Source organism: Cyclopterus lumpus, chromosome 11 (assembly GCF_009769545.1).
Source record: "Cyclopterus lumpus isolate fCycLum1 chromosome 11, fCycLum1.pri, whole genome shotgun sequence".
NCBI classification, from domain to species: domain Eukaryota; kingdom Metazoa; phylum Chordata; class Actinopteri; order Perciformes; family Cyclopteridae; genus Cyclopterus; species Cyclopterus lumpus.
In genome coordinates this window covers 1,248,382-1,267,135 of record NC_046976.1, presented here as the reverse complement: position 1 = coordinate 1,267,135, position 18,754 = coordinate 1,248,382, and the positions used below count along the sequence as shown (strand labels likewise).

The following is an 18,754-nucleotide window of genomic DNA, read 5'->3' as shown; positions in this document are numbered from 1 at the left end:
AGATCAAATGAGAGCCATCCTAAAAACTATCCACGCTGGCAATGATTGCAGATTATTTATAAATAATTCAAATGATTGGACACCTTTCATCGGAGCTCTGAAGCAGACCAGAGACGCTTGTAAACAAGGAGCACAAGTGCATATTATCTGGTCCTCAAATCCTCTTAAAGCAACATTTAATAATCTGTAATAATCCATCCATGCATAGTTATACCAGCAGTGTCTGGCAGTGTCAGCATGGCCATTAGATTAGTACAAAGGATTTCACCTTTTCCTAAGTATGAAGAACTAGCAGGGTCGTCGTCGGATCGGTGGTTCGATCCCCGGCTTCGCTACTCCGTGTTGATGTTAAATAGTACCAATGTGTTGCATATTGAATGACAGAAATCAAGCAAACCAATGGTTTCCTCATTGTTTCTGCATTTACAGTTATGAGGCAACAGGTCTACACAGAGCCGTCAATCGGTGAGTGCTGTATGAACCTGATGAGTCAGAGATGGCTTTTGGGAAATGGTGCATTGTGTGAAGGAGGAAGAGGAGGAGGATTTGAAGGAGCATTCGGCTCAGTGACTGCCATAAGTATGATGAATCGACCGGTGCCTGTAACTCACTTAACTCCAGGCCCCGTAGACACCTTCAGATGGAAAACCACACGAGTGAAACCAACCTCTTTATCTGAAGGGTTTGTCTTTTTTCCACTCACGTCTCTTTCCTTGTGCTCTGAAGAAACAGCAGTTGTGTGAACTGTCGTGGCACTAAAAGTAAAGAATGGATGTAGAAGAAGTACTGGAGTAACTCTAGCAGCGGAATAGGCCAGAACTCGTCCACTATTAAAGAAATGTAGTGTTGTTCTCAGGAGGCCCCAGACAGACATTTCTAGGTCACTAACTAATTCAGATCACAGAGAAAGAGCGTACAAAGACAAGTAAAGAGCACCAACACTCAACCTATGCTACATGACATACATATCTATATATGTATATATACATCTATATATAGATATAGATATATATACATACATATATGCATACACATATATATATGTATGTATATATATATATGTGTATATATGTGTATATATATATATAGATATATAGATATATATATATATATATAGTCCATGTCGATGATAAGTCAGGTGATGGGCAGGTGGGACCTTCCATGGTAGCTCCTCCCATCAGTGAGTGAATGATGACAAGTCGTTTGAGTGGTCAGAAGACTAGAAATGCGCTATAGAAGTACAGTACAGTTATACATACACACACAATTGTGTGACTTGGATGAATTCGAAGTAACCAAACTCTCACAACAACAGAAACAAACAAACAGAGACCAGCAGATCCCTTGTTCTGTGGCTTTGCTGAGACCATAGATAACAGCTTCAGTGTAACTGGGACAGATCTGTGTCTTTCTTTTAGAATTTAAAATGTGTGTTCCTGCTGCCCCTGTCCACTGCACTACGCTGGTCAGTTCCTCCAGACTGGGGGTGTTCCAACCACCATCTACTGCAAGCTGTACACGACTATTCATACAACCCCTCTTCAAAACACCCAAACTATCCCTTGAAGAATCTATTTTTGTCTATAATTTGAGCACCATCTGTATCTTAATTATACACTGAATGTTGTGTTAAGGTGATAAAAGCAAATGAGTATATGTGCCTGAGGAAGATAAAATGTTGCCTGAGTGTTGCTTTAATCTCACTTCCAACATGAGGCTGAAAAATAAAGAGGAAGGATTATTTTCCTCACAGCTTCGGTCCCACTCAGAGAACACTTTGCTCCTTCTTTCTTTTTGCACCTATTGTTTCTGTTAATGTTTCTTTTATAGATGCAGTTGTCGGAGATCTGCTGTGATTTTCTCACTCTGCATACATTCACACATACCTCGGCATTCTGGATATATTATTGGACCGGAACTTGTTTGCAAAGTTCTTGCTTGGTCTGGATGATGACAAGACTGATCTCTCCGTAATCATATGGCCAGGAAACGCTTCCATACATGAATGAAAGTCAGAGGCACAGTTGGCCAAATCTGAGCCACTGGAGCTGCCTGATCGCTCTGACCCAGTTATACAAGAACACTCGATAAGCTTGATCACTCTGATTACTTCTGTTATTAAATATAGGTGTGTACATTTAACTGATCATGCACCTGAAATGCAACATTGATTGTCATACGAAATAGCAAAAAAAAAAGCCTGCCTGGGGCCCTTCTCACACTCATATACTGACTCATATGGGTCTTGTCAGATTATATTGTAGCAGACAGAGAACTATTAAAGAAGCTCTTTCCCAGCCAATGTTCCCCGTCACAGAACCCAGCAGAACACTAAGCAAACAAGAAAAAGCTGCATTTTCTGTGGAAATTGTATATCTGTGTTGATATTGCTGGCGACTGTGGCTCAGTGGTAAAGCAGGGCCGTTGTTCAATCAGAGGATCGGCAGTTCGATCCCGGCTCTACTAGCCCATGTCAATGTGTCCTTGGGTAATTCACTTAACCTAAAATTGCTCCCGTAGCTGTTGTGTGAATGTGAGTTAGTCCTGATGGGCAGGGTAGCCTCTGTAATCAGTGTGTGAACGACGATAAGTAGTGTTAAAGAATTTGGAGTGGTCGGAAGACTAGAAAAGAGCTATACACGTACAGTCCATTAGCCATTTACCATACAATACATTCAAACGAATGAGAAATCATATATTTTCCAGAATTTGCAGAAGCAAAGAGATGTTGTCCAATCCATCTTCATCAGAGAGGTCCTAACATTTCAAAACTCTTCAAGTATAAAACATGTGTTTTAATTGTCTAAATGAAAAGTGTTGCAATCAATGATAAGATTTAAAATGTAATTCATTTTAACAACATAATGATCATAAATGGAAACTACCACCATTTTTATCAATCTCATCCATTCCATTTTTCAGGAAACGTCAACCTCTCCTCTCCGTGAGCCGACCTGATGGGCTATCAGTGGATGGTGAGACTAAGCCAGAAAGATATGGAGTGGCAGTGCTGCGACACAGTGCCACTCCATATCATATATAACTTGGGACCTGAATCTAACCTCTCATTCAGAAGGGAGAGGGTGTCTCTTCCTTTTAGTTTTACTACTGGAGGATCATTTATTAACGGGTTAGTGTGTCTCTTTCGACCGTGAAAGAGAAAGCTCACTCGCTGGGCTCCGGCTGTGTTTTGACTTCAGTGGCCTCCTCAGGGCCTCATTAGACTGAGGATGACTGTTTGCATCTTCCAGGGAGCCGCTTGCCTCCAAGACCTGATGAATAATACAATGATGACTGCGCTTAAAGTGCTACTATTTTTGCGAATTTCAATGGTATTTGCTGGAATTGAGATATATATTTCCATCTGTCTCTCTGTTTCTCACTCTCAACTAAACTAATTGAATCCAATTTTAAACAAGATTAGAAGACCGAACCGCAATACAATGCAATACAGTATTCATGACACACCACAATACTAAAGTGTTGGCTAGTACAAACAATACAATACAATACTGAGAGTTTTGCTCTTAATGGAGAATGTGCACTGATGGTGGCACTGGAGGAAAGCTCATGTGGTCAAATAACCAGAGGAGTTGGTCCCTTGGGAGTATGAACGTGCTCAGTAAATCAAATATCATATTGTCAGAAGTCATTGTGTAAATAGTTGACCTTTGTCCTGATGGTGGAGAGTGAGGACATTCAGGAAGTGACCGAGCTAGAAACGGTTCATCCTATTGCTCCTATCTTAGTGTTTAAGGGAGTCTCTTATCGATACTTGATTCTTGTTCTAAATAAATAACTATTTTTAAGAACAGTCATATCATTTTTAAAACAACTAAATTCAGGATAGGATAAGAATGCATTCATTATTTAGATATAACTAAATATTATTTCTAGAGCAGCAACATTAATGTTTAAAACTGCAAAGTCTATATAAAGTCATTAATATCTCACTGGAACCAAATGTCAATGAATGAAATAACATTCCTGAGGGAAGTTTCTGAAGAATGAAGAACACAAAATCAGTCATTCCTCCAGTCCTCTGTCCTCTGTCCTCTGTCCTCTGTCCTCTGTCCTCTGTCCTCTGTCCTCTGTCATCTGTCCTCTGTCCTCTATCCTCTGTCCTCTGTCCTCTGTCCTTTGTCCTCTGTCCTCTGCCTTCTGTCCTCTGTCCTTTGTCCTCTGTCCTCTGTCCTCTGTCCTCTGCCTTCTGTCCTCTGTCCTCTATCCTCTGCCTTCTGTCCTCTGTCCTCTATCCTCTGTCCTCTGTCCTCTGTCCTCTGTCCTCTATCCTCTGTCCTCTGTCCTCTGTCCTCTGTCCTCTGTCCTCTGTCCTCCTGTCCTCTGTCCTCTGTCCTCTGCCTTCTGTCCTCTGTCCTCTGTCTTCTGTCCTCTGTCCTCTGTCCTCCTGTCCTCTGTCCTCTGTCCTCTGCCTTCTGTCCTCTGTCCTCTGTCCTCTGTCTTCTTTCCTCTGTCCTCTGCCTTCTGTCCTCTGTCCTCTATCCTCTGTCTTCCTGTCGTCTATCCTCTGTCTTCCTATCTTCCTGTCCTCTGTCCTCTGTCTTCCTGTCGTCTGTCCTCTGTCTTCCTATCTTTCAATTCAATTCAGTTTATTTTGTATAGCCCAATATCACAAATTACAAATTTGCCTCAGAGGGCTTTACAGTCTGTACACATACGACATCCCTGACCTTTGACCTCACATTGAATCAGGAAAAACTCCCCAAAAATAACCTTTGACAGGGAAAAAAGGGAAGAAACCTTCAGGAGAGCAACAGAGGAGGATCCCTCTCCCCGGATGGACAGATGAATAGATGTCATGTGTACAGAATGAACAGAGTTACAAAGTTACATGAACACATTACATGAATATGACAATGTATGAATGGAACTCCAATCCATGAAACAGAAGGAGGTAGAGAGGAGGGGGGGCGGGGCGCATCAGCAGGACCAACGCAGGAGGCCGGCTCACCAGGCATCAGACACCTCCAGGTCCAATGGACCCTATGAGACGTGAAGTCACAACGACTCCGGGGAGGAAGCAGAGTTAATAAGGTGCAATGGAGAGATGTAAATTCATCCATAAGGAGAGAGAGAAGAGGAGATAGGTGCTCAGTGTATCCTAAAACATCCCCCAGCAGCCTATAAGCCTATAGCAGCATATCAAGGGGCTCGACCAGGGCAAACCTGATTCAGCCCTAACTATAAGCACTATCAAACAGGAAAGTCTTAAGTTTATTCTTGAATGAGGTGACTGTGTCTGCCTCCCGGACTGAAAGTGGAAGCTGGTTCCATAAAAGAGGAGCTTGATAACTGAAGGTTCTGGCTCCCATCCTACTTTTTAGGACTCTAGGAACCACAAGTAGCCCCGCATTTAGTGAGTGCAGCTCTCTAGTGGGGCAATATGGTACTACAAGCTACTTAAGATATGATGGTGCATCACCAATCAAGGCTTTGTAGGTGAGGAGAAGAATTTTAAATGTGATTCTTGATTTTACAGGGAGCCAGTGCAGAGCAGCTAATACAGAAGTAATGTGATCTCTTTTCTTAGTTTTTGTGAGTACACGAGCTGCAGCATTCTGGATCAACTGGAGGGATTTAAGAGACTTATTAGAGCAGCCTGATAATAAGGAGAATTAAGGATCTTCCTGTCCTCTGTCCTCTGTCTTCCTGCCTTCGCTGATTATTTCCCTGCAGGTCATGCTGGTAGAGAGTGGAAGGGCCACTTTGGCCCAGAGAAGTTTACACAAACTAACTAAGCTCAACAGTTACAGAATACAGACAGATAACCTCTGTTTCAGCTTGTTTTGGCTGATCATGTGTGTTGTTTGGTTTGTCCCTTCTGGGCTGCTGTAGAAACATGGCAGTACAACATGGCGGCCGTGTGTCTTGAGTGTCCTATGGGAGATTTTGGCAAGTGAGAATATCCAAAGAGGATTTGATATTCTTGCAAATGTTTTTTGCCTTTTAATGGACGTTAAGGTAAGGCAGGGATGCCCTTCAGTCCTACTGCATTTATTGGCACAATATAATTATAGTAAATAACAAAATGCTTACATAGTTCCTCTCACTTTATGTGTTGGCTGAATCATTTTTCTTTTTAACGAAATAAATACATTTTATATTTCCTCTCCATGGAAATGGGATATTTTATAATGTACTTTGGGCATCAAACTCATCATCATCAGTCTTACTTCACTCTTACTCTTTTTTCTGTGGATGTTTGTGCTCCATCTTATTTGTCTAGCTACACAGTTTTGACTGCCAGAGGTGCATCTCTACTTGTGTCAGCTCTTTGGCTATTTATAACCCATCCCACAGAACTAGAATAGTACTTGTATCCACCACCTCGCTGGATGTGTCACTGAGGTTCTGCCAGCACAGCCTCATGGTGTAGAGATGCTATTCAGAGTAACAGTAATGTGTCCAAGTCTGATGGCCCTCAACTGCATGACACCATCATCAAAGCCATTACATCCTGTGGCTGAGCCCCATTACCACGAAATAAGACGCTGTGGCTTTCCCCCATCAACCCAAATGAGATGATAGTGTTAGACACTTCTCTGCACACAAGAAGTGTTCACAAATGTAATTCCAAACTGTCTAACACAGAAAGGTGGCCTTTTGGGTGCTGTTTATAGAAAATGTCTAACGTTGACACCTTGAGACCGTATTTCCTATTAAGCAACAACAACTAACTAAGGAACTAACAAACAATGGTAGGTAATGGGCTCATGGTCGGAATGAATATAACCATATATATATAGCCATATAACATTAAAAACAGACTAGAAAACACCTAAATTATCCAATAAAATCATTGTAAATGTGCTATGCTTTTGTTTTACATGATTTAAATAGTTATTTCCAAACAGGATGTTCTACATGCTGTTTTTCAATTGTAGCAGGTTGACATACATTTTAATTCTATAAAAGTCCCCGCAGTGTAGTAAAACCCCAACATATCCAGGGGAAATTGGAATATACATAGCCTAATTGTCTTTAACGGTAGCGATGTTACTGATCTAAAACCCAACTTAAGGGCTAGGTTTATGGTAACTCTGATAGTATGAGGTTTATGTTAAGACCTGATGCATGTAAAGGGAGGTCAGCAAAAAGCACAGAAAAGCACATTTAAATATGAATGTATAACAAATGCATTTTGTATGCACTCAGTTGTATCTGTTTATATAGATGTTTGTGTTTACCGTCTAAAGTTGAGACTTGAAGATACCAAACCCTGAGTGAAGTGTTTTTAGATGGCATGTCAGGATATGGCAACAGGTCATGTGATGTAAATGTTTATTTATTGCTTTTAACTCGTCTGCTCTCAGATCCATGTTGCAGCCTTTGAGCCGGGTTGTAACAATTCCTTATGTTGCAAATTCAAAAACTTTTGTTCTGTTTGTAATGTGTTTATTGTGTTACAACTGAGCCACAACTGAATTTCATTGTGCAACCCTATATTGTATATTGGCAATAAATGATCCTTGAATCTTTGGCTCCTTGAGGTAAGGTTTAGGTGAAGGTAAGCGCTAAATAGAGGCTGGCATGGAAAGGAAGAAGCAAGCTGATGAAAAGCTCATTATGCTGCTTAGGCCAATCCCCGGCATGTTTCCCAGGGCAAATCAAGCCACAAAGGGAGCATGAATAAGTCAGTGGGAAACAAGGGTTTATCTGAGAGCAGGAAGACATTGCTAATCACTGTAATGGGGTTAGTTGGACTTCTATTGTTCTGGACCATTGGCTGCACCAATACACAAACAATTGCTTGTCATTCAACCATCTTGTCCACCAGCACATGCTCCACATACCTCCATTCATATCGCTTTCTTTTCATGTTTAGGTCTGCCATCTTATGGTGAAGACATTATGAGGCTGTGTTTTGATGGGTGATCCATAAAAGGTTTGGAGACTAATGACTCTGAAGACTAGTCACAGAGAGTATAGTGACTGAAATAGGACACCAAACTGGACCTACATAATTACTCTCTAAGTTCTGTACTCAATGGACTTCCACCCTCCAAAAATAATTGCTTACTGGAGCAGGCAGTGACAGCGTAGCTATAGTAGGTTTAAAAACTCAGTGTAGATATCAGAAAGCTTGCAGCAGTGGCTCATCAGGGAGTGTGTCCCATATTCCGGACATCTTTTTGTACATTTTATTTTGTTTAAATAAAATTAAAAATCGCCATAATAGGAGCTGAATGTCTTTTTTCTCTTTTCTTCTCCTATGGTTGTATGTTCCATGTTAGCAGTGTGCCTCAAGGTATGGAAATGTTGGTCTTTTAGTCAATCTTTGGTCCAGTCTGGAAAAGCTGTCCTTGGATGGGTTGTAACTAAATTTGGTTCATGGTCATCAAAGGAATTAATCTTAATGACTGTGGTGATCACAACTTTTATTCTACAACATCCAACAGATCATAGTTCTCAGTTATCCTATGAAATATCGAAAAATCTGGTTGCTGGATTGGCATAAAATGTGCATGACAAGGTTTCCAGAGGAAGTATCCAAAGGACTTTCCTGAATCTACATCTAGCGCCACCAGCAAATTGTCATTTATTTGAAATGTCTCAAAAACTAGATGGATTACCATAACATTTGGGACAGTATTCATGTTTGCCACTGGATGTCTATTCACTGCTCTCATGGGGTCTTTTTCAGCCTCACCAGGCAGCTGTTTTTAGTGATACAGCTCTAAAAAACCACTGTAGCTGCTCTTCGTGTTGCCCCAAAAAAGACCATGGGGTTTGTGATTGAGTCCTTGATCGCATTATTAAAGAAAATCAAGAGATCCCTCATGCAACCAAAATTTGGTGTCAGCAGGGCGTAAGAGTAGTTAAGTTGATCCATCTGTCCATCCAACACTTTGGTTCAAAGCAAGAATCCCAAGATAGCTTTGAGATTTGCTGCATATGTTCATGGTACAGGATGACCCCTAACAATGTTGGTTATTGCGTCAACCCCAAAAATTGATTGCAGAAACTATAGTGACTGAATATCAAGGAAATAGATGGCCAAACTGTACCTATAGATGAAATTACTTGTAGTAGGAAATTCAGTTCAGACCATTATTCACTCTGGCCATATATTACCATGAAATGTGCTGTGTATAGTCATGTTGCCAAGAGGCTGATCCCTAAATATGTTCTTGATTCACCTGAAATTTCCTGTCAGGCCACTATTAGTCCAAAATTAATTATTTGCTCAATCTTGCCTCTTAAATGACTGGCTAATCCTAGCGTAGTATCTGCTGGCTTTGACCAGGATCCAACAACTATGTGGCTCTGCACCATAGACTCACATACAATCTTCCTTTACAGGATGGTTCTGTGGATCTGGAGCTAGGCATGGTTAAACAAAGATGTATGTATAAACCTGGAGCTAGCATTCGCAGATTAAGTCAGCACATCGTTAGCCAGTGTGAGCACCTCTATAGACTAGCTACACTAACACTGAATGAATACATATGCTGCTTTTGCTTTTAAAAGATGGTAGCAGTGAATAAACACTTACCCAGCTTTACAGGAACAGTGTTCTTCATTTTATCGTCTTCTGTCACGATTGTCAGGTGATGTGGTGGTTCTTTTTTTACACTGATCTGTAGGATATAGCTATCTTTATCTTTCCAGTGCGTTTTCAGATTAGACTAGATTAGAAAACTTTATTAATCCCCAGTGGGGAAACTTATTTGTCACCAAACATTCATAAGGACAACAATATACACAGTCCACAGAGCACAACAGACTAGTAACACACTACAAAACAAACAAAACCAGAAGATACCCCATAAAACATGACCATCAGAAGGATGCTAAATCTAAAAACACCTAAAGGTGTTCATTAAAAAATCAAACTGCTGCCGGAACAAAGGACCTCACCCATTCACACCCATTCATACACTGAGGGGAGGAGCTAAGGTTCCACCTGCCCATCAGGACTAACTAACATTCATACACTGCAATTACAGCTATGTTAGACATTTTGGGGTTAAGTGTCTTGCCCAAGGACACATCGACATGGGCTAGCTTAGTCGGGGATCGAACCGCCGATCCTCAGATTGAAGGACGACCCTGCTCACCGCTGATTCACAGTCTCCCACAAGTGTGTGCCTCCTATTTTATTTCTTCCTGACTGTTTATTTAGTTCCATCAATAGGGCCAGTCATTCCCCTTGTATACAGGAGATCTTAACAGCCCATTTCTTTTAAATGTGCTGAACAAAATGAATGCTCCCCATAGTTTATTTGAATCTTCATGACCAATTTTTGTAATTTTATATTTCTAATTATAGCCATTCTTTAACATAGACTCTGGTCCTGCCTAACACTTTCATATTGTGGATGTATTGAACACTGCGGCCTCTAGGGGCTGCCAGCCATTGTCAAGACATTTAATTATCAGTCAAACCGGAGTGTGTTTTTTGTCTGCATTGGCCTCTTGTCAGTTAAGGTACAAGGTGGCAGCCATGCAGTGGAATCGCACCCGGATCGAACAAACCCCGCTCCCATGTAATTACTCAGCCTCCCTGTGTCCACTGTATGCAGGTGGGATACTGACAGCAGCACTCCTCCCCCACTGTCAACCCCCTCACTAAGAGTAATGAGGCACACAGCATACACACACACACCCTGAGCGCAAAGCCCATCCCTGTGTGTGTGTGTGTGTGTGTGTGTGTGTGTGTGTGTGTGTGTGTGTGTGTGTGTGTGTGTGTGTGTGTGTGTGTGTGTGTGTGTGTGTGTGTGTGTGTGTGTGTGTGTGTGCGCGTGCGTGCGTGTGTGTGGGTTGCTGTAGCTATTCGTGTGGGTGAGAAATAAAAGAAATAGCATTATGTAGAAAGGAGGAGGGTACCGGACGAAATTCAGCTCATTGTGAGGGTGTTGAGATGCTAAACTATCTGATTATAAATTCTTTTTTTACTCGTCAAGTAAGAAAAAGCAGGAATACGAGAGCGTTAATGTTAATGGGAATTACAGGGATGATTAGAGACAGCAGACGGCTGAGATTATGACAAAGACAGCACAGAGTTCAGTGGAGTGGTGGTGGTGTGTGTGATACACACACACACACACACACACACACCCCTCCACCTGGGATGGCCTGCCAGGCAGAATCGAACAGCTGGATGCAGCTTCTTCAAGCCCACACAGAATAATGGCTGCAATTTGGCACTTGATGAATCCCAGGGAAAACAGAGATAATTCCACGCGCCTCCATTATGCCTTGATAGCACTCCTCCAGCTCCATCTGCACAGGCCAATCTCACACTCAAGTGTCTGTTCAACACAAACGCCTTTTAATCACTTGTGAACATCCATATGTTTTCATTGAAAGGGCTTCTCAACATCCAAAGTACTAGAAAACAGGTTTTTAGTCTGACATTTTAGGAAACATGGTTGTTTGCTACCACAGTAACATTAGAAGATTGATAGATGTTGTACAAGATATATATATATATATATATATATATATATATATATATATATATATATATATGAAGTGGCACGCTATTCTCGGGGGTTTTAATGAAAGTTAGAAAAATGCTTGGAACAGACAACCTCATGGTAAGGATCAACCATTTAAAATAGCGGTGGTGGGAGAAGTATTCAAACATTTAGTTGAAATGAAAGTCATACTGCACTGGAATAAAAGCAACTTTATTGTATTATATATGAAGTTGTTATTGTACTGTTGGTAGGACGTGGGATGTGAACAGGGGTCACTGTGTGTCTGTATGTACAGTAACAATTATTCTTTGTCTATTTTTTTGTTGAATAAATGTTAGGTCTACAAAATGTCAGAAAATGTAAATCACCATATCCCGAATCCCAAGATGACGTCCTCTTTTAGTCTACTACATTCAGTTTACTGTCAGAATGGAGTAAAGAAATATTTATATACACACACACACACACACACAACAACGTGAGATACTTGACATGAAAGCAGTGCCTGCTACATACAATTGTAAAGTACATGTCGTGGCTAGATAGACTCCATATAATAGAGCCAGTAACTAGGTAATGTTTACAGACAAAACAAATGTTCTAGTGATCACCAACATGCATGTTTTATCAATACCTGGTGTTATTGTGACTTATAATTTCATTGTGAACGGATGTTGACCAGTCTTCACCGAAGTAAAACATGGGCGAATCCAAAGTAATACGACGGTATACACCTAATTTGTGTACGTTATTCTTATTTGTATTAAACATGTCTGACAATGATCCCTGTTAATATCTAATTGTAAACAAATTATGTCCTTTATCTTGTTTAAAAAAATGAAATTTCATTTTCAATGAATCAGAAAATGTCAAACAACATTATGAACAATACAACTTTTTTGGAAAATGTAAGATTCACACATTTAATTTTGTTTTAATACTGACATGATGTTGTTCATGTAAAGGTCTTAGTCCCGACAATGACTCCTGACTTTTGTTCTATACTGATGCACTCTGACATGGCGAACTTCAGGAAGTGTTCAACGATGACAGGGAATGAAAATGATCAAGACAAAGACACATGATACAATAAACACAACTTATCATTCAGACATTCTGAAAAATGAGTTTCTTTCTGTGATGTAAAGCAGCTTTCCGACAGTGTGACGTATCTCATGATTGTTGGACTTGGAGGAATTCACTGCGGTACTTTGGTCCCACTTTACTTTTGTGCTGGTTCTCCCTTAGGGTAAAAAGTCAAATAACTTATTTTATAATGTAATGGAGGAGAACTAGAAAGCCTCCCAAAAACTAAACAAGGAAGGTCCGCTCCTCGAGATCGTACTGAAACACACCTCAAGAAAATGTAAGTTTGGTTCTCAATTGATTTTACCTAGTTAAATAAAGGTCATATAAGTACTGAGAAATGTATTAGTGAGAATGAACAAACCGTAAAAATGTGGTCTAAAAAACCAAAGGAATAAGCTATAATATATTTATTAAAGCCTGCAGAGTCCGTTTTAATTCTCTTTAGGTTTGTTAGTGCGGCACATAGCACTGTTACGCTAATATTATTACTGTAATAGTGATGTAGACCAAAAACCAGTGGGCGGGGCTTGGGTAAACTAACTAAAAAATGTCACAGGTTAGGACGGGCGGGTGAAAAAATAGAATTTAAAAAGATGACAATTTGTTACAGCCCTAAAAAATATGAATCAGTTCAGCTTTAAATATACACATTGAGCACCTTGAGTATGGATATCACTGCCACCTTTAAAAACCTAAGTCAGTCGACCTCCACTTCACCAGGAGCTTATTATATTTACTGCTGTAAATGGCTGAATTAAGCACTTGACACTTGATCTGCAGAAGCTGCCGTATTTCACCCTCCACACCCGCCTCCTTTTCTCTGTTGATACCCTCTCGAGACCCCTCTCAGCCCTGAGGTTAAAGGTCGCTTTGAGAAAGGGAGAGGGTGGTGACGGTGTGTTGGGGCAGGGGAGGGATGCTATGGGGACATCGGAGGAAGAACAAAGAGTGGGTCATGTGACTTGAGGTGAAGCCTCTTTTTTCTTTTGTCCACCACATGAGCGTCTGCGGCAGAAGGCCTGAACAGAGCCCGCACGCTGCACGAGGACAATGCAGAGACACTGTGTTGTTCTTTGTGTGAGTGTGAGGTTTAAACAGGCCTAAATAGCCTCCATTCATTGGGTCTTAACAGGGGAACTGCCCCACTAATTTCCATCAGTCCAGCTGGTTGGGCTCTGCGAATACTTTTGTTGTCCTGCACTGTACCAAGAAGTGTCAAGCCTTGTGGTGTTCGCTGGTGGTGCTGGTGATGGGTCCAGGATGCAGTGAAAAGATCAATAAAAGCACCCTGAAGGTGTTCAGAGACATCACTGTGATTTCTTAGCCTTCGAATGCCATTCATCTAAAAATAATGTGGTCCACAGTGAGCCACTAATATGACGTTTACCTTTTTCTTTTTACATAACATCAACATGAAGGACAAGACTCTGAGAACTTTAAAGTTGAGATTCAAATTGGCTTTGAATGTCTTGAATTGTCTTGTCAAAAAAGGAAAGTTCTGAAGAAAAATTCATCTGTAATGGAATTGATTGCATTCATGCAATTAAATCGTTGACAATTTGGGAGGTGATAAATAGGTGTTAAATAGTTAAATAGTGCAAGCGAGGCTGGGGAAACCAACCTAAATGCAAACGTTGTCATTATTTCATAGCAATGACAAACTCAGGCACATCAGTTAGGGTGGATATGTAACGTTGTTTCATCTGCACACAAAAGATGTGACGCTGCCTTCGGAAATTAATTCCCTGTGCTGTTTAGAGCGGATTTGAAAGAAATGTCTTTGCAATACAATAACAGTAAGTACAGTAGATTAAAGTTGAGGCATGAAGTTGTAAACTCTAGATTCAACGTCCCCATGTCCATGTATTAGTGAGGTGTGTTTCTTCATAGCGTAGCTCTGTGATGTTCTGGCTAAATATAATTAGCAGGCAATTCATACTTATCAATATTCCAGTTTCACATGTGATCTTTATTTTACACTTTTAAATGTGTTACCAACGTCGGAGCTGGTCTCTGCACCAGTTACACTCAACCACCGGCCACCACGTGTCGGCGTCTGGGTTGCAAAGATATGATGTGACCAGGAGCAGACGACCCCCCCCATCCACCTGCTGCCCTCCTGAGACATGAGGGGAAATGCACATTCAGTTCAACATCCACTCATCATTGTTGCTGAGGATTAAACGTGAGTATCCACCGTCTATCAGCATTCTCCAGCATGTACTTCCCAGTATTGTGCTACTGTGTCAGCCCTCCCCAAAAAATAGATTGAACAAACCCTCTTCTTGTTGTTGATATGCATCAATAATGCTATAAAAATTAGCTGTGAATATGCCTTCATTTGAGTGATGAGTTTGAATTCTTTACCAAGAATTCAAACTCATCACTGGTGGAAAAGGTGACAAAGTTGCTTCATCAACTCCGATGTGAGGTCAAAGGTCAGGGATGTCGTATGTGTACAGATTGTAAAGCCCTCTGAGGCAAATTTGTCCTTTGTGATTTTGGGCTATATAAAATAAACTGAATTGAATTGAAAGGAAACCAGAATCCACATTATCTAAAAACAAAAATGTCAAAATTATTATCACGTTCATATTAAAATAAGTGATTGCACACTGACTTTTATTTCAACTGCAACCACAAGCTTTACTATTACACTAGTTGTGCAAGTGTCAAAAAGATACACTATCTTCCTGCTAGGAACTGAGGTAGCATTAAGAGACTGTGGCTCAGTGGTGAGCAGGGTCGTCCTTCAATCAGAGGATCGGAGGTTCGATCCCCTGCTCCGCCAGCCCATCTCGGTGTGTCCTTGTGCAAGACACTTAACCCTGGATTTCCCCTGTAGGCTGTCCCTGTAGGCTGTCCCTGTAGGCTGTCCCTCCAGTATGTGATTGTTAGTTAGTCCTGATGCATGGTAGCCCCTCCCATCAGTGTATGAATGGGTGAATTATGAAAAATAGTGTTCAGTTTATTTGATATATCACAAATTATCCTCAGAGGGCTTTACAATCTGTACACATACAACATCCCTGTCCCAGGACCTCACATCGGATCAGAAAAAAAGGTGTTAAAGAGCTTTCAGTGGTCAGAACACAGATAAACAGTCCACTTTGGTAAAGTATAAACATTAGGGACATTTCAAACACTCTACAGGTCACAATAGACTACCAAACTGAAAAACATGTCTTGTGCTGTGAAATATAAAAAATGAATGGACTAATTCCACCGTGACTATGTCAGCAGGCCAATTACTTGCTCTGTGCTCTTCTTAAATCTGTGTGATGTAGAAAGATGAAGCTTTCAGTTGCCCACTGAAACATACTCAGACTGAAGTTGTAATAAACTGTATTTATCCATTAAATGAAAAATTCAACAAACAAAGATGCTATATTCTCCAGTCTAACTGGCAGTGAGACAAAACCCAAGAGATCAACCCATGTCCTCTGAGAGAGGACCATGAATCTAATCCCCCAACCTTCTGTGCTCCAAACACAGAGACAATACCAGCAGGTCCGCTGCCAAAAGACATTACACACAGTGCCAGATTACACATCGCTACAAAATCCCATACATGTAGGTAGTGTAGAGGATTAATGTGACACACATGACTTATTGTTTGTCTCATTTAACATGTATGTCCTGGTTAGTAGTCCACAGGGGAGGATTGAATGGATTAAATACTAATATTTCCTCAAAGCATTTAGTGAAACCACCCTTTCCCTTTGCACTTGCGCACATATTGCTGGGAACAGCAGTCTCTGAAGAACCCAACCCCCACTTTACTCACTAGAGTAACCTATTTGAAGCCACTGGGTTAATTCCAGGCACCCATCTGTACCAGGGGTTAAGCCAATTCTTCTATCTATCTATATATAGCACACTCTCCTAAACAGCTCCTTTTCTAGAGTCAACAGACATCCTTGTTGCTGCTGCTCCTCACTCCCAGGCAGGAGGTGCTGAGGTGGAGTAAAAAGCCTTGTGCGTTGTGTTGAGCATGTGGGGAAGGATTGGGGCTCCAGGAATATCACATCGAAGAACACACAAACGTTCAAACATGGTTCATCTCAGCATCGGTCAGCTAGCCAAACTAGCATCAGGGAACCAAGTGCCGATGCACATAAGCCAAGAGGAGACACATAGACCCATTTATAGCGTATGTAGGTTAACTTTGTCTGGCCAATCTGCTCTGGTTTCTCTCCCCATAATCTCCTCCCTTGCCTTAACACGGTGGGAGGTACAGCACATAATACCAGAGGATTTCCATTCCTTTACAGAGTATGAGCAATGAAGCTGGTAAACAACAATAAGAGAACAGCGATTCTTCATTTAAAGTGCAAGAACAGAGAGTTTGACCTATTTTAATTGTCTTAAGATATTTTGATTCAGGTGCCTGAGCCAAATTGATTATGAATGTAGGATTTTACACTAAATACTTTCTAAAGCTAACAAGCTTGTCTGTTTACTCAACTAATGCTGGACAATTAGACAGGAGCATCAATTGTTGTCAGAAAATACAGATAGCAAGACTATTCTTAGTGTCTAGACACACGCACACACACACACACACACACACACACACACACACACACAGGTATGTATCCTGTCAAATTACAACACAAACATTATTAAACATTTAAATGACTTATTTCTTGTTGCAACTTGGCCCAAATAGGTACCAAATTGAAAACAAACAACGATATCTCTTGATGGACTATAAAAGAAAGGTAATTAAGTCATGCATATTCTGGATATTACAAACACAGAGTATTAACCAGTGTAGATTACATTTTTGACTCCACCCAAAGTCACTATTGATCGCATCCCGGGCTGAGCTGCATTGTCAGGACTATATCCATTGATCAGCTCCCACTGGTGGGGGACTTGCAGAATCCTAGTAAAACCAGTACATTGATCGGGCAAAACAGAGAGAGATTAGACAGAAGTGAAAGGAAACATTGATCTCTAGCTGCATCCAAAGGGCATCCCACACCAATGGGTGTGGGGGGCTCCCATCATTCCTCCCACTGCTTCACTCTGCTCGCTGGGCTATGCATCAACATTGTTGCTGCTCTCTCGCACTGAATGAGGCACCACCCAAAACAGCAGCAGTATTGAACTGCACTGTAAAGCTACTGTATTCACAAGCAGCTGGTTGAACTCGTCAACATCCACTTCTGGGTTACTTTTGTACAAATCAAACATCTGCGCTAAAATACTGCTGCGTGTCCAACGGAGTGTACAGTGAGCCTCTCAGGACAGAGCCACATGCAGCTGCAGTGCACACACCAGTTCTCATCAATTGCACTATATGTCAAGCTGTGATAAAACAGTCAATAGCAGCGCAGAGACCCAGCTGCCTCAGTCCAGAACGGGGGAAGTGTAGCCAAAAGACAGCCAGCACATGCCCGCTCCTCTAACCCCGCAGTCTGGGGGCAAAGAGACATTCACCTCAGGGACTGCAGTAAATATGTTACCACACTATACAGTAGCAAGATGGCTCCAATGCATCTACCTCAGCCACATGTATGTCTGCAAAAGAAGAATAAACTTTTGCTTTAAATCAAGGCTCCGTTCATTTGCAGGAAGGTTTGATGACATCTTAAAAAGTAAAGACTACAATCCAATGCAAATAAAGATACCAAAACCGTAAAGAAGAACACTTTGAGCAAGTTCACTGGCTTTCCTGCACCCTGCTATACGCCACACAAGCATGTATTGCTAGAGTAGTAGTGGATGGGACATCCATACAGCAACTCAGCTTCTCCAGGACCCCCCTTCCGCACCCCAGGTGGTGAAATAGTAAAGAAGGTGGACTGTACCTGTTTGCCAGATGTACATGGGTTTAGTTTCCACTGCGATTTGTGCATCCATCTCCCAGATGGAGAGGAAGAGCAGCGCTATCCTCCAGAGAGAGGGGAGCTGTGCCTCTCTCGAGACCCCCAGCATCCCCACAGCTCTGCTGGCCAGCCCCATGGCCACCGCACGGCAAGTACTGTAGCTCCCAATGCAGTCTAGGGGAGTAAAAAGCCTGGCCGAAGGTAGGGAGCTAGACTGAAGAGTGTGTATTTTCTGCTCCTGCTTTGTCCACACCAGTGCGTCCAAGAAGAAGTAATCCCAGGCAAACGGAGCTGAGGTCTGCGCTCGTTTCCCCCGTCCGTTCTCTCTCTTTCTCTCTTGGATCCTTAATGAGCGAGAACAGGATCTGGCAGTAACAAAAC

At 41.5% G+C, this 18,754-nt stretch overlaps 1 protein-coding gene across 1 annotated transcript in view; it reads right to left on the bottom strand.

The window, feature by feature from the left end:
* The window catches only part of thsd7aa (thrombospondin, type I, domain containing 7Aa), a 165,526-nt gene extending 147,017 nt beyond the window's left edge, over window positions 1-18,509 (bottom strand). The window contains exon 1 of the mRNA XM_034545361.1: window positions 18,356-18,509. Within this exon, the coding sequence (XP_034401252.1) occupies window positions 18,356-18,509 (154 nt within the window). The remainder of the gene's footprint in view (window positions 1-18,355) is intronic.
* Window positions 18,510-18,754: the final 245 nt, after the last annotated feature.